This window comes from Phacochoerus africanus, chromosome 7, assembly GCF_016906955.1.
Source record: "Phacochoerus africanus isolate WHEZ1 chromosome 7, ROS_Pafr_v1, whole genome shotgun sequence".
Classification (NCBI taxonomy): Eukaryota; Metazoa; Chordata; class Mammalia; order Artiodactyla; family Suidae; genus Phacochoerus; species Phacochoerus africanus.
The window spans coordinates 383,484-403,475 of record NC_062550.1 but is presented as its reverse complement, the minus strand read 5'-3'; the positions used below and the strand labels follow the sequence as shown (position 1 = coordinate 403,475).

The 19,992-nt window shown below is 59.1% G+C and overlaps 1 protein-coding gene across 16 annotated transcripts; it reads right to left on the bottom strand.

Moving 5' to 3' along the window:
* Positions 1 to 321: 321 nt before the first annotated feature.
* DENND6B (DENN domain containing 6B) lies at positions 322 to 14,175 on the bottom strand. Of its 16 annotated transcripts, none has more exons than XM_047785886.1 (20): positions 13,878 to 14,156; positions 7,777 to 7,815; positions 7,663 to 7,705; positions 7,015 to 7,086; positions 6,418 to 6,460; positions 5,784 to 5,936; positions 5,586 to 5,665; positions 5,431 to 5,493; positions 5,145 to 5,200; positions 4,564 to 4,686; positions 4,384 to 4,479; positions 4,205 to 4,299; positions 4,026 to 4,091; positions 3,827 to 3,891; positions 3,651 to 3,740; positions 3,508 to 3,561; positions 3,062 to 3,156; positions 2,872 to 2,974; positions 2,656 to 2,730; positions 322 to 2,575 (listed from the first exon to the last, which is right to left on the bottom strand). In XM_047785886.1, the coding sequence occupies exons 1-20, from the start codon at positions 14,093 to 14,095 to the stop codon at positions 2,453 to 2,455; spliced, it is 1,752 nt and encodes a 583-aa protein (XP_047641842.1). In that variant the 5' UTR covers positions 14,096 to 14,156; the 3' UTR covers positions 322 to 2,452. The 16 variants fall into 16 exon arrangements, with proteins under 16 accessions (XP_047641842.1, XP_047641836.1, XP_047641838.1 ...); XM_047785880.1 differs by having other exon boundaries at positions 3,062 to 3,186; positions 13,878 to 14,147; XM_047785882.1 differs by having other exon boundaries at positions 3,062 to 3,186; positions 5,784 to 5,889; positions 6,418 to 6,498; positions 13,878 to 14,137.
* Positions 14,176 to 19,992: the final 5,817 nt, after the last annotated feature.

Here is a 19,992-nt window from a genome sequence, read left to right as displayed (position 1 = left end):
TAACCTCTACTTCCATACCGGGACACCCCCTCCCATCTTTGGGGACCCACTCTCCATCCAGCCCTTCCCCTCCCTGCAGATGCTCCATTTCCTCTGTCTCAGCCTCCAACCCAGGTGAAGCCACTGGAGATGGTGGGTCACCCGTCATCGGTTCTTCCTGCTACCCTCCCACCCCCACCCAGCCGGCCAAACCTTCACCCTTTCGGCCCTGAAGCAAATCACACCAAGACCCACCCCACCTTCATCACAGGGGACCCTCAAATAACCAAGTTCTGACAGGGATGCCAACTTTTGTCAAAAAAGGAAATTAAAAGACAAGCATTGTGTCACAGGACATTTTAATACCAAAGATGTGGGAAGGCCACCATCCCAGCCTAAAAGAGAGTCTTTAAATAGAGTGCAGGAAGCTGGGGGGTGAGGACTGTCCTTCCTGTCCCCGCAGCCGCCCACTGGCGCCCTCCACCCCACCCCCACCCCCACCCCGGGCCCACACACACCACTACCCTCACACCCCGGCCTCAGACCAGGAGTTGCAGCCCCTCCAGGCCCTGCTGCCCAGGGGCTCTGGTAGGAGATGGCTCCGCCTCTTCTGCCCACCTACCCCCCCCTGCCCTCCTCACTGTCTGACCCCAGCCCCGTGGGGGGACAGAGGCTCAGCCAAGCCAGAGCCACCCTGATCCTGGCAGGGAAGGCAGGAGTCTCTGGGGAGACGGAGTTGGCAGGACTCCACACCTAGCCCCCACCCCGGCTGCACTGTGCCCGGAAGCCTCGTCTGGGCCCTCCTCAGCCCAGGCACCCAGGGAAGGCTTCAGATTCTGCCCCACCCCCCAGCCCCTCGCAGCGCTGCCCACCCTGCCAGGCGTCCCTCTCGAGGACAACCCGCGCTGAGGTGCTGCGCAGACACAGCCAGAGCCCTCCAGGTGGCACGCAGGAGTCGGGGACCTCCTGGACGGAGGGCGGCTGAAGTCCCCCTTGCAGCCCTTCGCCACTTGGGAAGGGAGGTGACCGTGCTCTGCGCTGAAGTGATGGCTGGGGCACCCCGCTCTCGGGTGGGGTCACGATGTCCCAAGCCACTCCCATGCCCGGCAGCCTTGGCCCTTGGGCCACTCCCCAGACCAGACAGGCTGTCCACAGTGGCGCTTGGGGCCCCAAGGCCCTTCCACACTCCCCGTCTCCAGCTGGTTCTCTCTCTCTGCTGCCTCTACGCTGCTGTCAGACTGCAGCCGTGCACCAGACTGCGCTCAGTTTTCTGCAGGACGGGGCCATGCCAGCTATCTGAGGCTGTGGTCAGGGCCAGACAAGTCAATGCTGGCAGCTCTGAGACCAGCGCCTGCTGTCCCCTGGTGGCGTCGCCACACGACGCCACTTGGGAGGGCCTGGACTGTGGGGCTTCAGCAGACAAGGGAAGGCCCTGCCAGGACCAGCTCAAGGAGCCGTGATGCCCATGTAGGCACCTTCAGGGCCCTGCCCCTTGACAAGGCGTCAGGGTTGGGTAAGGTGGAACTTACCCGAAGGCCTCACCCCTGCTACCCCCACTCCCCCTCCTGCTGGCTGACAGTGCTGCCACTCGGTGCTGAGCTGTGACAGTGCTGGCCACTCGGTGCTGAGCTGTGACAGTGCTGGCCACTACTGGGCCCTGTACGCCAAGGTATCACATGGTGGCATGTGTCACTTGGGAGGGCCTGTCGCTCCTTGCCAAGGAACAGGGTGTCCCTAGGCTGCTGTGGTTGTGGGGGCTCCGGCCGGAGGCACCTGGCCAGGCTGGAGGCTCAAACCCCTCCGGCTGCATGTGGGGTAGAGCCACGCAGCCGAGAAACAGCCTGGGCAGAGGAAGGGAGCTGTGCCCAGGGGGTGTTCTAGGACTGGAAGGAAACAGTGCCCGGGACCCTCCTGGCCACCACCAGGGCCCCAGCAGCCTCCCAACCGCCCACAGGGCAGAGTTCTCAGGACAGAGTGGCTTCTCTGCTCCCAGGCCAATGACAATGGGGAGGTGCCCCCAGGCAAGACAGACAGACGGGTGGGCTGCCTGGCAGCTACCTCCTTCTGACCTGGGCTGGGCAGCTGAGTGAGCCCAAAGGACACATCAGGTACCACACGTGGGATGGCAGGTTTCGGGCAGATGGGTGCCTGGAGGGGGCTGGTGGCCAGAGGCCCAGATCAGATTAGGGGGACCATGCTGGCCCCGCCCCCCCCCCGGCCCCAGACCCTGCAGAAGGAAGTGGGGCCCAGGGGGAGGTGGGGCTGTGGCTGGCTCACGATGTGCCAACAGTCAGGGGCCAGCTGTGGCTCCAGATGGCGCCTTTACTGCTGGGACAGTGGTGGTGCTGAGTGGGGGCCAAGACCACGAGCAGCAGGCACCTTGCTGGGGAGCTCGTGCTTGACCGGGGAGAAGGAAGCTCGGCCAGACCCAGGCCGCCAGGGGCAGCTAGGCCCCTTGCCCATCGGCCCCAGGCTAGGGAGGGCACAGGATGACCTGCAGGTCCTTGGGCAGTGAGCTGATGACCGTCTCGATGTACAGCCGGGCCTGCTTCAGCGTCGCCTCCTTCACGGGGAGCTGGTGGCCCTGTGCCCGCACCTGCAGGGGCAGCGGTGGTCAGGGGCAGGGGACCTCTGCCTCTGGCTGGCAGTGCTGCACGGGGCCGGGAGGCGTCTCACCAGCCTCTCCCGAAGTTTCAGGACCAGGTCCACAACCTCCACTTCGGACTTGCCCTTCATCCAGACCTCAATGTTCTGGGGGACGAGACGGGGCCACCGTCACCAAGGCCCCTGCCCCTCCCGCCCCCTCCTCCCACGCCCTCCCCCCCCCGGCCCAGCCCCTAAGAGCTGGGCCCGCAGCCCCTCTGTACTCTCCCTCAGACAGCTCCCCCCTACCGCCTCACAGATGGCCTCGAGGTGCAGGGCCTCCAGCTTCTGGGCCATCTCTTTGCGTCGCTGTCGGTACCAGCCATCGAAATGAGGGGACTTGAAAAACCGCCTGTGGGGGCAGGGACAGTGGCTCTGGGGCTGAGCCCGTGTGCCGAGGGGGGCACAGCCACCAGCAGCAGGTGCCCCAGGACCTCACCTGCTGTCCACCCACCTGTAGAGGCCCAGCCAGTCCCCCTTGAGGACGCAGGTGAGCTGGGGCCCCGCGTGCTCCAGGCTGCGCAGGAAGTCATCCTGGCGGAAGGGGCGGATCTGGGGAGGGGTCTAAGACAGCGGCCAGGTGAGCCTGGGGGCCTAAGGGGCCACCGCCTCACAGGCTCTGCACGTGGCTCAGGTCCCCACAGGGCACTTGCCAGACGTATGCCTTAACCCCGCCTGAGGACCCCCGGCCCCCAGGCTCCTGGGAGAGACCCCAGGGTGGCCCTTCGCAGCGAGGAGGCCCTGGAGACCCTCTGTGTGGTCCCCACTTCTCTGCCCTGCGAGGGCTCCCTGGCTGGCGTGGGGACAGCCTGTCCCTGGGGCCCTGCCCACCCACGCCCTCCCCCTGCCCCCGGAATCAGGGCAGAGCCCCCCGCAGCCCCTCACCTTCCAGGGCGTGATGCTCTTCTGCAGGGGCATGAGGCTGGCCATGTAGTGCTCCTGGGGGGCGTGGGGGGAAGCGACGGCATCGCGGCCGAGCCCAGGGCCCATCGGCCCCCCTGCCCTCCCGTCTGCCCGCCAGGCCTCACCAGGGGGAAGATGAAACTCTGTGTGAGCTCCAGCAGGTGCCGCCTCAGCAGCGCGGTCTGCACGTCGGACGGCCGCTTCTTCTGCAGGCCCTGGGGGCACGGGCACGCCCAAAGTGGCCCAAGACGCGCCCCCTCTGAGCACGGCTTCCCCACCCCTCCAGCGCCCCAGCCTGTACCTTAAACAGGCGTCTGAGCAGAGCCTTGTCTCGGTGGAGGTGGGCTGTGTACGCCGTGTAGAGGCCTGGGGAGGGCAGAGTGGCACGGCAGGCTCTGGGGGGTGGGGGGCACCCCCTTTGGCTGCGCCAGCACATCTGCCTGCCCCCCCCCAGCCCCCCTGGGCCTGCTCAGTCCTGGGAGGAGAGGCGGGGCACAGACCTGGCTTGGTGTCCAGGGTCTTCAACCTTGAAGGCTTTTTCAGCTTGACCTGCTTGGGAAGGTCCCCTAGGAAACACGCCCCGTGGCCGGGCCTCAGGGTCTCCGTCCCGCCTGCACAGGCTCAGACCCCTCAAGGCCACACATCCCAGGGCCCCGGGAAGAGGCCGCAACAGCCTCACCTAACATCCTGGGCTCGCCCACACGGAGGATGTGGGGCCAGTGCTGGAGCGTTTTGATAAAGAAGGGGTTTGTGACTCCCAGGACCACGTTTGGCCTGGAGAGAGAGAGAGAGAGGGAGGGAGGAGAGGGAGAGAAAGGCAGGCGTGGGGGACAGCGGCTGGGGCGGGACGGGGCTTACGGGGCCTGTGTGCGCGTCGTGAACTCCTTGAACTCGCTGTCGTGGACGGTGAAGTAGGGGCGGTAGTCGCAGCAGAACTTGAGGGGCTGCAGGCAGCTGTGGGGCGGGCACCGCCGGGGGCAGTGAGCACGGCAGGGCCGCTCCAGGACCCCCACGCCCTCCCGCTGCTGCCCAGCTGACCTGGTCAAGGCCAGCACCATCTCTGAGGACACAGCGGGCGAGGGCGCCAGGACCACCAGGGGCTCCCCGAGAAGCACAAGCTCCCACAGCATCTGCACGTGGGCCAGCACGGGCTGGAAGCACCTGGGCCGGGCAGGGGCGTCGGGGAGGCCGGGCTGGGCCGGAAGCTCCCCAGCCCTTCAGCGCCTCCCCGCGAAGGCCCGGCCCTGGGCGAACGCCGGGCTTCACACCCGGGAGGTCAGTGCTGAGGAGCCCGAAGGTGCGTGTCCAGGGCCGCCCCTGCGCGGACTGTCCACCAATGCCGCCTGGCCCTGGGCCCCCCGGGCCGGAATCTGGGGTCCCCCGCTGACACGCCCAGGTGGGGCACTGCACCTGCCTCCCCTCCCCGCACCTGCCAGCAGGGACCTTCCGTCCCGCCCAGGGTGCTCATCTCCTCTGGGCGCAGACTTGAGCACCAGGCCCTTTGCTGCGGGACGGTCCCTCTCCGATCTGGCTGGGGGCTCACTCCAGACGGCCCAATGGGCTGGAGCCTCTGGGCTCGCAAGTCGTCTAAGGCACAGGAGGTGGCCTGGGGGGCTCACCTGAACAGGTCTAGCTCGTGGACACTGCTGAGGACCACCGGGGCCGGAAGGAGGTTCTGAGAGGAGGGAAGCGGGGGTCAGGCCAAGCGCAGGGCTGGTGCCCTGTAAGCCGCAAGCAGCGTCGCACGGCCCAGGAGAGGTCTGGGGACCGCAGGCCCTGCTCGCACGCCTCCCCACACCCCACAGCACGAGAGACGGCAGGAGGCACCCAGCCCTGCTTTGCCGGGGGCGTGGCCCACCCCAGGGCCCCAGCGGGTGGGAGGGGAGGCAGGTGTGGTGCCCCCACCTCATGGCCGCGCTGCGCTGGAGGACCAGACTCAGGCTTGTCCACTCGGGATGGGATATGCACCTGGGGACGAAGAGGCCACAGCTGCCGGGGGAGCAGGTGTCTACGTGCACCTGCAGCGCCCTGCCCCGGCCGGCCGGCCGGCCAGCCCTCACCTGGAGGACGACTCCCATGACAGGCAGGTTCAGGGTCTGCCCGGGCACGGGGGCCGGCCACTGGTCAATCTCATTGCACACTGTCAACACAGGTGGCCAGCGTCAGGAGCCTGCCCCGGTGGAGACTGCCTGCCGAAGCCACAGGGACCCAGAGCCAGGATGACGAGGCGGCTGTGCCAGCGCCTGACGGCCACTCACCTGCTTCCAGGCAAGGCGTCAGCTTGTCGAAGTACTCAGGGGCGACCAGGCTCAGCAGCGCCTGGAACAGCCGGACAAAGGGCAGGCGGGACACCAGCACCAGAGACTGCGGGCCAGGGGCCAGTGAGGGCCACCCCAGCCCTGAGGAGGGCCCTGCAGGGGTCCCCGAGGCCTGGCTCACCCAGAGCTGCCAGGGCAGGGCAGCTTCCCCAGCAATGGCCTAAGTTGGGACTCCAGGGCTATTAGAAAACGCCCACGGCGGCAGGGCAGGGCTGGACCCCAGGCCCTCAGGGGAAACGCTCATGGCCAAGGGCTCTAGGATGGCGCGGGGGGAGCGGCCTCGGCTTTTGGTGTCTCAGGCACCAGGTCACCACTCAAGCAGTTCTAGTCCTGAAAGTATGGCAAGGAGCAGGGACATCCTAGGCTCAGGGACAGAGGCCGTGGGGCCGGGCTGGGAGAGAAAGGGGCTGGGCCTGGCCCCAGGCCACCTGCTCCTGCCTGGAGGAGCCACCTACAGCCGTCCGGGTTCACTCTGGGCACCAAGCAGCTGGGGGGCGCCCGGGGTGGCCCGGCCCTCCCAAAGGCTGCCGGCCCCCACCTCCCAGCGGCGCCCCAGAGCGGCCAGACGGCTCACCTTCTGGAAGTAGCCCCTCCGGGCTGAGCTGTCCTTCACCTGTCTGAAGTACACGTAGCCAAAGTAGTGCGCACGCTCCCTCTGGAAGGAGAGCAGTGGGCCAGGCTGTGCCCACTGCCCGCAGTCCTCCTGCCCACTCGGAGCGCCCCCCACAAGGCCACGCGCTCACCCCAGCCCTGAGCGCGGCCCAGAAAGCAGGCATGCCTTCCAGCGGCCAGGTCTGCAGACACAGGGGCCAGTGGGTCAGGGTCCGGGAACAGCTGAAGGCTTGTGCTGGCCCTGCACACCGGCCGCTGGGGCACAGGCGAAGCGCCAGAGCCAGGCTGGCGCAGCCTCAGGAGAGCGGCCCCCGGTCCAGGCTGGGCTCGGGCCGGCTGGCAGCAGCGGAAGACCCTGCAGGCTGGAGCGGGCCAGGTCCCCCCGACACACACACGTGTGCACACACACAGCCAGTACCTCTCCCCCACACGCCCACACACGCGCACCCACACACGCACACACCACACAAGGCCAGCGCCTGGCAGGGGCCGAGTGCCCCAGCCTGACCCTGGCCCGGGGGGGGGGGGGGGATGGGGAGGAGCAGCGGGAGGGGCTCACCTGCAGAGACGCGGGGGCCCCGCTGTCACAGTGCCTGTCGTCCGTGTGCCAGGGGCGCCTCTGCCCTCCACACTGGCGGATGCGGAAGCTGAACTGAGTGTCCCCCAGGCAGCCTGGGGGGAGGCAGCCCCTCACTCTCCTGCCAGCACGCGGAGGGCGGCTGCCCCGCAGGAGAAAGCCCAGCCCCTGGGTCTGCGTCTCCCACGCAAGGCCCCGTGTCCTCATTCCTAGACCTCGGCGATTAAACTCAGCGCACAGAGGAACACCCGCGACAGCCCCACGGCCCCTGCCCTGGGAGCTGGCCCGGGTGAGAGACCATGGGGCCTCCGCGCAGCCCCGGGCCAGGGGACCCAGGCTGCCCAGAGACCTGAGCCCCGGGGAGGCCGAGAGGCCAGGATCCAGCTCCTAGGGCCCCCCTACTGGGGTGCAGGAGACCAGACACCTCTTTCCACCTGAGCCAGAGCACTCGGCCGCCGCCGCCACCACCACAGCGGGGGTGGGGGGGGGGGCTCTGGGCGTCTCCCCTGAGGGTGGAGAGGGCCTGGCCACAGGGGCCCCGGGGGGCCTCCCCTCCCCACCTTCTGCCCCTGCCCCCCCCCGGCCCCAGAGACGACCTCTAGGCCATGCCGGTGAGCTGGGGTTGCCTACCTGAGTGCGAGTCGGGGAAGGACAGGTAGCAGATGCTGCTTTTCTGAAACACAGGAGACCTGGTGAGGGCCTGCTCCCAGGGCCGCATCTGCTCCCGAGGGGGCTGGGACCCACCTCCTTGTCCGTGAGCCGGAAGTCGCTGGGGTACACCAGCTGCGGGGGACACAGAGAACTCGGTGAAGTGGGCTGGGCAGCCAGGAGCAAGTGTGTGCCCTCGCTGCCGCTGCACCCCCCGAGCCCCCTCAGCACCGGCCTGGCCCGGCCTCCGGCCTTCCCTGCTCCTGCCAGCACACGCCCGGGCCAGCTCCTCTCCTGTCTCACCACCCTCACTCTCAAGGCTGCTCGACCCAAGCGTGGCAGGGCCTCCCTGCCTCCCCAGCCCCCTGAATCCCACCCCATCCAGCCAGGGGGCCTGAGGCTGTGCCACTGTGCTCCCAGATGGGCCTGGTGGGCCTTCTCACCTCCCAGCCGCGCTCACAGGCACCCCGGCCCTGGGCACTTCAGTCCAGGCCCTGCTGGTCGGGGGTCTGGGAGCTTCTGGCCTGCACCCCACTTGAAGTGAGAGACACAGGGCAGTACTCTAGGCACCAGTAGTGTCCAGCGAGTGACACTAAGTGATAGGCTCTGTCTGGGAGACAGTCTGCACTCGAGGGGAGCCAGCAGGCCGAGGCTCAGCTCTCAGGCCTGGCAGCCATGCACAAGGGCAAATGGCCAGAATGGACCTCCTTGCAGGGAACTGAAAGGGCAGGGAGCCTGCGGGCCCCACTCCCTGTGGGCCCCCAGGTGTCTCCGGAGGGCGGGTGCCCCTTGGGCATCACGGCTGCCCTGGCCTGTGTGCAGATGCGGCAGGCTGGCCCTCCGCGGTGGGCCAGAGCTGAGGGCCTGCACGCACAGTCCCCTTCTCGCGCCGTCTGCCAAACTCCTATGATGATGAGGTGGGTTTTGGCTGAGATGAGGCTCCTTCTGGGCTGTGCCCTGAACCCCAACTGAGGTGCTGTGCTCTGGGGTCCACACGGTTGGAATGATGCAGCTTCTGGCCTTGTCTGCCCTGGACTTGCTGCTGAGGTCCTGTTCTGACCCCTCCACTGCCACCAAGTGTCCTGAGAACAGGGACCATGTCCCAGCCCTGGCAGGGAGTGACCCTCACCAGAACTGTACAGCCACAGCCTGTTTCACCACACTTTACTTTATTGTGCTTTGCAGATGTTGCTTTTTTTTTTGTCTTTTTGCCTTTTCTAGGGCCGCTCCCATGGCATATGGAGGTTCCCAGGCTAGGGGTCGAATCGGAGCTGCAGCCACCGGCCTACGCCAGAGCCACAGCCACGCAGGATCCGAGCCGCACCTGCGACCTACACCACAGCTCACGGCAACGCCGGATCGTTAACCCACTAAGCAAGCGCAGGGACCGAACCCGCAACCTCATGGTTCCTAGTCGGATTCGTTAACCACTTCGCCACGGGAACTCCTGAAGCCTTTTTTTTTTTTAAGAAGGAAATTATTTTGAAATCAAGGTTGTGCATTTTTTAATTTTTATTTGTCTTTTTAGGGCAACACCCACAGCATATGGAGGTGCCCAGGCTAGGGGCTGAATTGGAGCTGCAGCTGCCAGCCTATGCCAGAACCACAGCAACTCGGAATCCGAGCTGTGTCTTCGATCTGCACCACAGCTCACGGCAATGCCGGATCCTTAACCCACTGAGCAAGGCCAGGGATCGAACCCACAACCTCATGGTTCCTAGTCGGATTCGTTAACCACTGCGCCACGACGGGAACTACCAGATGTTGCATTTCTTACAAATTAAAATTCTAGAGCAACCCTGCACCATCAAGTCAACTGGTGCTACGTCTCCCACAGCATTTGCTCACTTCGACTCTGCATCCCATTCCTGCAACGTTCAAGCATCTCCACCTTTTCATTCGCATGCTCGTTACGGTAACTACAATCGGGGATCTCTGACGTTACTATTGCAAAAAAAGAGAAAGGCTCGCTGAAGCCTTTTTATTTTATTTTTTGTCTTTTTGCTATTTCTTGGGCCGCTCCCACGGCATATGGAGGTTCCCAGGCTAGGGGTCGAATCGGAGCTGCAGCCACCGGCCTACGCCAGAGCCACAGCAACGCAGGATCCGAGCCGCACCTGCGACCTACACCACAGCTCACGGCAACGCCGGATCGTTAACCCACTGAGCAAGCGCAGGGACCGAACCCGAAACCTCATGGTTCCTGGTCGGATTCGTTAACCACTTCGCCACAGGAACTCCCAAAGCCTTTTTTTTTTTTTTTTTTAAGAAGGAAATTATTTTGAAATCAAGGTTGTGCATTTTTTAATTTTTATTTGTCTTTTTAGGGCAACACCCACAGCATATGGAGGTGCCCAGGCTAGGGGTTGAACTGGAGCTGCAGCTGCCCCCCTACACCACAGCCACAGCAAAGCCAGATCTGAGCCGCGTCTGTGACCTACACCACAGTTCATGGCAACGCCGGATCCTTAACCCACCAAGCAAGACCAGGGATCAAAACTACGTCCTCATAGATACTAGTTGGGTTCATTACTAGTTGCCACAATGGGAGCTCCCAAACTTTTTAACTTCCAGTGTAGGAAACGTTGATAGATACAACCCACATAAAAAGCCCTTTGGGGCCCTCAGTAGTTTTACGAGTAAAAGGGTCCTGAGAGTGTGTAGCATGGGAGCTGCAGCCTGGGACACATGCACATGGGGGGAAGGGCTCCTGGGCCCCCGGCCACCACAATTCACTCCACAGCCCTTGCGGGTCAGCTGGGATGCCAAGAACTGAGACGGCAGAGTGGGCCCTTTGCTCAGCCTATCTGTAGGCTCCTGGCCCCTCAATAAGCCCTCCCACCTCCTCTCACATCTGAGCCCTGCCTCACCTGCAGGCTTCGGTGGCCCCAAAGGTGTGGGACCCCCTCATAGCCTGTGTGCTCTGGGGGTCTCCATGTCTCTAGCACAGAGCGTGAACTGGTAGGTGGGGCCCTCTCCTCGAGGTCAGCTCTGTGTGCCCATGTCCAGTGCCAGCACTGGGGCCTGCCTGGGGGCAGCTGCTTAGTACCTGATTTATTGACTGAACGCAAGCAGAGCGCCCCCGCCTTTGCTTCACTGGCTTTTGGGGGGAGGGTCACCTGAAACGACCCCTCTTCCCTATCTGGCTGCCTCCTCATCCTCCAAGACTCAGCGCAGCCCCATCCCTTCTTCCAGGCTGTGTCTGCCTCAGAGCCCAGAAGGTGGTCCCCGGCCCCCCTCGCATCCCCGCACAAGCACAGGACTGGGGTCTTCGTGCCACTCAGCCAGGCCAAGCCCTGAGTACGCAGCTGCAGGCAGGTGCTCCAGGAGCACCGTGGGTTCAGCTGAGATGACCCTGGATTTTCCCCACCACCTCCAGGGGAGGGGACCTGATGAAGGTCGTGTGGCTGCACAGACCTGAGACTAGGAGGGGCCCTGCGACCCCAACATCTCCTCCCTGAGCTATGCAGCCTGCGCTGGGCTCGGAAGCCCAAGTACACGGAGCCTTTAACAGTTCTTGCTTGAAGAGTTAAGTTCTAGAAAATCAGAAGGACCCAGTAGACGCTCTCATGATGTAATTAAGTCTGCATGTGGGCTCTGGGACGCTGGGCGGATAGCCCCTCTGTCTGTACTCCGGTCCCTCTGCCAAGTGGGGGGGTCAGGTGCAGTGGAATGGGGTCTCCGCAGAGAGCCGGGCACACTGTCAGCCCTTCTGCCGATGAGCCTCAAGAGCTCAGCAAAGCCTTGGACACACCCCCTGTCGGCCCTGGTGTTGGCTTCCTGACAGTGGATCTCGGCCGACTGCAGCCACAGGATGTACCCCTCCTGGGTTCTCGGAAAGGTCCTGACAGCACGGTGACGTCTACCTCCAGCCTCCCACACGGGGCGGCTCCACGGTCCAGGTCACGGCCTTCGGGGCGTGGAGGCCATCCCCACAGGCCTTCAGAAGGCCTCCTTCTGAGTCGGCCACATTCTCAGCTACACCCGGGTGGGGAGGGGTGGGGAAGAGCCTCCCCCCCCCCAGCATTCCTTTATTTACATAGTTATTATTTTTATCATTTTTTCTTTTTAAGGCCAAGCCTGCGGCATATGGAAGTTCCCGGGTTTGGGTTCAAATTGGAGCTGCAGCTGCAGGCCTACACCACAGTCACAGCAATGCTGGGTCCTTAACCCACTGAGCAAGGCCAGGAATTGAACCCGTGTCCTCATGGATACTAGTCAGGTTAGTAACCTACTGATCCACCACAGTAACTCCTTTCTTTTTTTTACACTTTGTTGTTGTTGTTGTTGTTGTTATTGTTGTTGTTGCTATTTCTTGGGCCACTCCCGCGGCATATGGAGGTTCCCAGGCTAGGGGTCTAATTGGAGCTGTAGCCACCGGCCTACGCCAGAGCCACAGCAACGCTGGATCCGAGCCGCGTCTGCAACCTACACCACAGCTCACGGCAACGCCGGATCTTTAACCCACTGAGCAAGGGCAGGGACCGAACCGCAACCTCATGGTTCCTAGTCAGATTCGTTAACCACTGCGCCACGACGGGAACTCCCTCCTTTCTTTTTTTTAAATTGAAGTACAGTTGATCCACAGTGAGTCAGCTTCAGGTACACATCACGGTGATGCAGCCATAGACATACACAGATACGTGCTCTTTTTAGGTTCTTTTCTATTACCAATTATTACAAAATATTGAGGCTCGCTCCCTGCGCTCGAGAGTAGATCCTTGTTGGTTATTGACTTTATGTGTAATAGCATGTGTGTGTTAATCCCAACCTCCTAACTGATCCCTCCGATTTCCCCTTTGGTAACTATAAGTTTGTTATCTAAGTCTGTAGATCTGTTTCTGTCTTGTAAACCAGTTCATTTGTATCATTTTATTTAAGATTCTACATATGAGCGATATCACATGGTATCTGTCTTTCTCTGACTTCGTTCACTTAGTATGATAATCTCCAAGTCTATCCACGTTGCCGCAAATGCCATTACTGCATTCTTTCTTTGGGGTGAGTAGTATTCCACAGTGTCTGTACATAGTTAGAGCCTTGCAGGCGTGGGAACTGTTCAGGCCGGGTGAGCGGGAGGTAGCCAGTGAGGAGAAAGATCACCACCGTGGCTGCAATGTGACCCGCAAGGGGTCTGGATCTGTTTCTCAGTTAACGAGGAGGTGTGCAAAGATCGTAAGCAGGAGAGCCACAAAGACCGGACTTTGGAGGACAGCAGCAGAGCTAACGGATCCGAGATCCCTGCTGCAGCCGGAGCTGTACGCCTTGTTCACAGATGAGGGGTGGAGGAGGGGAGGAGTCAAGGTCGTCCCCTGGGATTCCGGCTGGAGGAACTGAGGGGAGAAGGTATCACGGTGCGGGGAAGGGGGCGGGAGGGGAGATTCGCATTGCAGGTAAAATCAAGAGTGCCCCTCTGCTTATCCGAAGTGCAGAGCTCCCCTTTCCTCCCTCCCAACCGCAGGTCCTAGCAACTTGCCTTTCTCTCCTTTGCTCGGGGGCGCACCTTCCAGGAGGTGACAGCTACCGGGTTTCGGAGGAAGAGGCCACCTGAGAGCGGTCTGCCCGAGGGTACCTCCCCCGCAGAGGGATCCCAGGCGGCCCCTGGGCAAGGCCAGAGCCACACCCGCCCTCCCGGCCCCGCCCGCGGCCCCCGCCCCCCCTCACCTCCAGGGCCTGGCCCAGCTCCAGGTCGAAGGTGACCACGCACACGCACTCCAGCCAGGCCGAGAAGCGCGCCCAAGGGGCCCCCGGAGCCCGTGCCCCGGAGCACGGCGCGCCGAGGCGGCCGCGAGCCCGGTGGGGCCCGGCGCCCGAGCCAGCATCCATGGCTGCTGCTGCTCCGAACGGCCGCGCGTTGCCGGGGAAACGGCCGCGACGGGGGCGCCTAGGCGCGTCGGGAGAGCGCGGCGGAGCAGTCGAGCGGCGGCTGCCGACCAGAGCGGCTCGGCCGCCGCCTCGCACCCCCTGGCGGCCGGAGGAGCGCCGTGCAGCGGAGCTGCGCCGAGCCCACCAACGAGAAGGGCCCGCGGGGGCCAGAGCGGCCTCGAGGCTGGAGGAGGGAGGTGCGCGGGCGTGCGAGGCTGGCGGGTGGCGGGTCAGGCTGCGGGCGCGGCCTCCGCGGACGCCACGGGGACCGGCGGGTGGAGGCTGGCGGGCTCCCGCCCAGGCCGGCTTTCCTGACCGGATTTCGTCGTTACCTTGTTCCCGTTCCCACCAGGCTCACACACTGTTTCTCGCGATTCCGAGGGTCCCTCGAGTTTTCTGCTAGGGTCGCCTCCTGGTGTGGGGTCCTGCAGAGGGCTGAGGCTTCCTGGGGCGCTGGGGCGTTTGTTTCCGCGGGCCTGGTAGGCGGTGCGTGCGGCCCCGCCCGTGCTCGTCCCTCCTCGCCTCTTGGGTCCAGTGTTCTACCCAGCATTTCTGGGCCCTTTTGTTAGGCCTTGACCGTGGTCCCAGACCTGTCAGTCCAGACACTGCATAGGTAGGACACACATACTGCTTTCCTTTTCTTTTTTTTAATTTTGAAAAGGGCCCCGCTCCAAGACTAGTCAGGCTAGGCTAGGTTGGGGTAACAACCCCCCTAGAGGAAAACATAGGCCGAGCACTCTCTGACGTCAAGGACAGCAGCATCTTCTCAGATCCACCTCTTAGAATATTGACAATAAAAACAAAAATAAACAAACGGGACCTAATCAAACTGAAAAGTTTCTGCACAGCAAAGGAAACCCTAAACAAGACAAAAAGACAACCCACAGAATGGGAGAACATCTTTGCAAGTGAATCAACTGACAAGGGATGCATCTCCAAAATTTATAAACACCTTCTGCAGCTCCATACCAAAAAAACAAACAACCCCATCAAAAAATGGGCAGAAGATCTAAACAGACGGTTCTCCAAAGAAGACATACGGATGGCCAAAACACACGTGAAAAGATGTTCAGCATCACTCATTATTCGAGAAATGCACATCAAAACCACTGTGAGGTACCACCTTCCACCAGCCAGAATGGCCATCATCCAAAGGTCTGCAAACAGTAAGTGCTGGAGAGGGAGGGGAGAAAAAGGAACCCCGTGACACTGTTGGTGGGATTGTAAACTGGTGCAACCACTGTGGAAAGCAGCATGGAGATGCCTCAGAAAACTAAACATAGAACGACCACTGGATCCAGCACTCCCACTCCTGGGCATCTCTCCAGAGAAAACCACGACTCGCAAAGACACATAGACTCCAATGTTCATTGCAGCACTATTTCCAATAGCCAAGACATGGAAACAACCTCAATGTCCATCGACAGAGGAGTGGATCCAGAAGAGGTGGTACATATACACAAGGGCATATCACTCAGCCATTAAAAGGAAAGAAATGATGGCATTTGTGGCAGCATGGATGGACCTAGAAACTATCATGCTAAGTGAAGTCAGTCAGACAATGAGACACCAACATCCAATGCTTTCACTGACATGTGGAATCTGAAAAAAGGACACAATGAACTTCTTTGCAGAACAGATGCTGACTCACAGACTTTGAAAAACTTATGGTTTCCAAAGGAGACAGTTCAGGGGGTAGGGGGATGTGCTGGGGTTGTGGGATGGACATGCTATAAAATTGGATTGTGATGATCATTGTACAACTATAAATGTAATAAATTCATTGAGTAAAAAAAACAAGTTTTCAGCAGCTTTTACACTGCATGGACTGGTGTGAGAGTCAGGAGGTTCTCCTTGACCAGCTGTACCGACGGCCTCCCGGGTCATGGGCGGTGGAAGAGACACTGATGGAGGCCGACTAGTTGTGAGTAACCTTGGCCTGCAAGTGACATACGCCGGCCTGCAGTCCACGGGACAAAACCAGTCAGAGAAGGCAGTGCGACTGAGGAGTCAGAGAAACTGGTAGATGCCACGGTGCTGGCTTTGGAGGAAGGGACTGTGAGCCAAGGAAGGCAGGCAGCGTCCAGGACCTGGGACAGGCGGGGACACAGCCTCTCCCTGGAGCCTCCAGAAGGACCTGTTGTGCAGCTCTGCTGACACATTCCTGGTAGCCCCGTAGACTCGTTTCAGACTGCTGCCTTCCGGAACTGTGAGATCACAGTGCATGTTAAGCCACTAAGTTTGTGGCCATTTGTGACAGCAGCCCTAGGAAACCGACATGTATAACATGCAACCTTTTCTGTCTGGTTTCTTGCACTTAGCATAATATTTTTTTTCACTTAGCATAGTATTTTTGAAGTTCATCCATGTTGTTGTAGATAGAAGTTTGTTCCTTTTTACAAATAATATTCCATTGTCTGGGTATATGACATTTTCTTTACCCATCCGCAATGGAATTTTTTAAAGAATTCCCAGCTGGGGAGTTCCCATCATGGCTCAGTGGAAACGAATCTGACTAGCATCCATGAGGACTCAGGTTCAATCCCTGGCCTTGCTCAGTGGGTTAAGGATCTGGTGTTGCCATGAGCTGTGGTGTAGGTTGCAGACTTGGCTGGGAGCTGGCATTGTTCTGGCTGCAGTGTAGGCCAGCAGCTACAGCTCCGATTGGACCCCTAGCCTGGGAACCTCCATATGCTGCGGGTGTGGCCCTAAAAAGACCAAAAAAAAAAAAAAAAAAGGATTCCCTGTTGGGAGTTTCCTGGTGGTATAGCAGGTTAAGGGATTGGGTGTTGTCATTGCGGTGGAATGGGTTCAGTCCTTAGTCCTGGAATTTCCACATGCCAAAGGCACAGCCAAAAAAAAGCTTAATTTTGTTTCGGTTTTTCTTGGCTGCACCTGATGCATGTGGAAGTTCCTGAGCCAGAGATCAAACCCAAGCCACTGCAGTGACAACACCAGATCCGTAAGCTGCTGCACCGTAGGATAACTCTGAAAAGAGCTTAATTTTGAAAAGAAAGGAAGGAAAAGAGAGAAAGAAAGAACGAGGGAAAAAGGAAGGAAGGAAGTGAAAGAAAGCCTCAGCTGAAGTTAGAATCAGCACAGGTCTGTAGGGAGGTGCGCTCACACCCACCATCCTCAGTTACCAGAAAGAGGAAGAGAGTTGCTTCTGCTTTTTTTTCTTTTCTTCTTTTTAGGGCCACACCCACGGCATATGGAAGTTCCCAGGCTAGGGGTCTAATCAGTGCCGTAGGTGCCAGCCTGCGCAACAGCCCCAGCAACACGGGATCCGAGCCACGTCTAAGACCTATGCCACAGCTCATGGCAATGCCGGGGATCCTTATCCCACTGAGCAAGATCCCAGAGGGCCAGGGATTGAACCGGCTACCTCATGGTTCCTAGTTTGATTCGTTTCCGCTGTACGCCACAGCAAGGACTCCCCCCGCTCCTTTTTTTTTTTTTTTTTTTTTTAGGGCTGCTCCTGTGGCATATGGAGTTTCCCAGGCTAGGGGTCCGATGGGAGCTGTAGCCGCTGGCCTATGCCATAGCCACAGCAACGCCAGATCCGAGCTGCATCTGCGACCTATACCACAGCTCATGGTAACACCAGATTCTTAATCCACTGATCGAGGCCAGGGATCAAACCTGTGTCCTCATGGATACTAGTCAGATTTGTTTCTGCTGAGCCATGACGAGACCTCCTGCTTTTTTTTTTTTTTTTTTTTTTGCCGTTTTTTTAGGGCCACACCCACGGCATATGTCATATGGAACTTCCCAGGCTAGGCGTCGAATCAGAGCTGCAGCTGCCGACCTGCACTGGCAGAGCAACCCAAGATCTGAGCCTCATCTGCGACCACAGCACACGCCAATGTTGGATCCTCGACCCACTGAGCGAGGCCAGGGATCGACCCCCGGTCTTCATGGATCCTAGTCGGGTTCCTTTCCGCTGAGCCACAGCAGGACCTCCCTCTACTTTCCGTCCAGCAGGAAGAAGAGCACTTCCCGCAGCACAAAGACAGTCCGGCCAATCAGAGACTGTTGCAGTCCAGCAGACGGGAAGCCTTCGTTCTCCTCCAATGAACTCTGGTCATCACAGCCCCTCCCGGCGCCCCCCTTTCCCTATAAACGCAAGCTCCCTTGCCTTGTCTCCTGGATCTGCCTGTGGTCCGCTGTAATTTCCATGTCCGAAGTTGTGATTGCTCTGGTTATTCCTAAATAAACTTGCGTTTGCTGGTGAAATAACTCGGTATTCTGGTAGGAATGTTCACACGCCCATTCATGGACATTCGCACTGTTTCCAGTTTTTGCCTGTTCTGAACGATGCTGCTGTGTACATCTGTGTACAAGCCTGTGTACGGACACGTTTAAATTTCTCTTAGGTCATTACCAAGGGGTGAAATTGTTGGGCTGTATGTTAAGTTTGTGTTTAACTTTTTAAGAAACTGTAGGAGTTCCTGCTGTGGAGCACTGGGTTAACCATCTGGATTTGCCACTGCAGTGTTATGGGTTCAATCCCCTGCCCAGCCAAGTGGGCTAAGGATCAGACATTGCCAAAGTCATGGAGTAGTTTGCAGCTGTGGCTCAGATTGGATCCCTGCCAAAAGAAGAAAAAGGAAGGAAAGAAAGAAAAGAAAGGAGTTCCTGTCGTACCTCAGTGGTTAACGAATCCGACTAGGAACCATGAGGTTTCGGGTTCGATCCCTGGCCTGGCTCAGTGGGTTAAGCTCATTGCCATGAGCTGTGGTGTAGGTTGCAGACGTGTCTCGGATCCCGTGTTGCTGCGGCTCTGGCGTAGGCCAGCGGCTACAGGTCCGATTTGACCCCTAGCCTGGGAATCTCCATATGCTGCGGGAGCGGCCCAAGAAATGGCAAAAAGACAAAAAAAAAAAAAAGAAAGAAAGAAAGAAAAGAAAAAGAAACTGTCAGAGTTCCCGTTGTGGCGCAGCGGAAACCAATCTGACTAGTATCCATGAGGATGCAGGTTTGACCCCTGGCCCCGCTCAGTGGGTTAAGGAGCTGGTGTTGCCGTGAGCTGTGGTGTAGGTTGAAGACATGGCTGGGATCAGGCATTGCTGTGGCTGTGGCGTAGGCCAGTGGCTACAGCTCTGATTGGACCCCTAGCCTGGGAACCTCCACACGCCTTGGGTGTGGCTCTAAAAAGACCAAAAAAAAAAAAAAAAGAAAAACTGTAAAACTATATTCCAAAGTGGCTTTACCATCAGCAATGTATGAAGTTTCCAGTTTGTCCACATCCTGGTTCTCGTGTGATGCGCTCAGCCTTTTCTCTGCAGCCATCCCAGAAGCTATGCAATGATATCTCACGTGAGTTAACTTAGCTTTTCCCTAATGATTACTGAAGTCGAGCCTCTTCTCACGTGCTCATGAGTCATTTGCATTACCTTCTTTGGTAAAATGTTTATTCAATTTGTTTTTTATTTTATTTTTTTAGGGCTACACCTGTGGCATATGGAGGTTCTCAGGCTAGGGGTCCAATTGGAGCAGTTGCTGCCAGGCTACGCAAGAGCCACAGCAATTCCAGATCCAGGCGGCATCTGCGACCTACACCACAGCTCACAGCAACACCAGATCTGTAACCCACTGAGAAAGGTCAGGGATCGAACCCGCAACCTCCTGATTCCTAGTCGGATTCATTTCGACTGTGCTACGATGGGAACACCTTCATATCTTTTGACTTTTGTTTTTGTTGTTGTTGCTGTTTTGCTTTTTAGGGCCGCACCCATGGCATATGGAAGTTCCCAGGCTAGAGGTCGAATTGGAGATGCAGCTGCCGGCCTACACCACAGCCACAGCAACACCAGATCTGAGCCACATCTGCGACCTACACCACAGCTCACGGCAACGCCAGATCCTTAACCCACTGAGTGAGGCCAGGGATCGAACCCACAACCTTATGATTCCTAGTTGGATTTTTTTTCTGCTGTGCCACGACAGGAACTCCCTTATCTTTTATTTTTAATTGTATTTTTTGAAGAACAAAGGTTTTTAATTTTGATGAAGCCTAAGTTGTTAATATCTGTCTTTCCCATAGTCTGCGCTTACGGTGTCACATGTAAGAATCTTTTCCTAACCCCAGCTCCTAACCCAAAAAATTTCTCCACACAACTTTGTAAATCAACTATACCTCAATTTAAAAAAGAAAAAGAGGAAGTTCCTGCCATAGCGTATCGGAAAGGAATCCGACTAGGAACCATGAGGTTTTAGGTTCGATTCCTGGCCTTGCTCAGTGGGTTAAGGATCCGGCGTTGCCGTGTGAGCTGTGGTGTAGGTGGTAGATGCAGCTCGGATCCCGCGTTGCTATGGCTGTGGTGTAGGTTGGCAGCTGTAGCTCCGATTTGACCCCTAGCCTGGGAACCTCCATATGCCGCGGGCACTGCCCTAAAAAGACCGAAAAAATTAAAAAAAATTTTTTTAATTAAAAAAAAAAAGAAA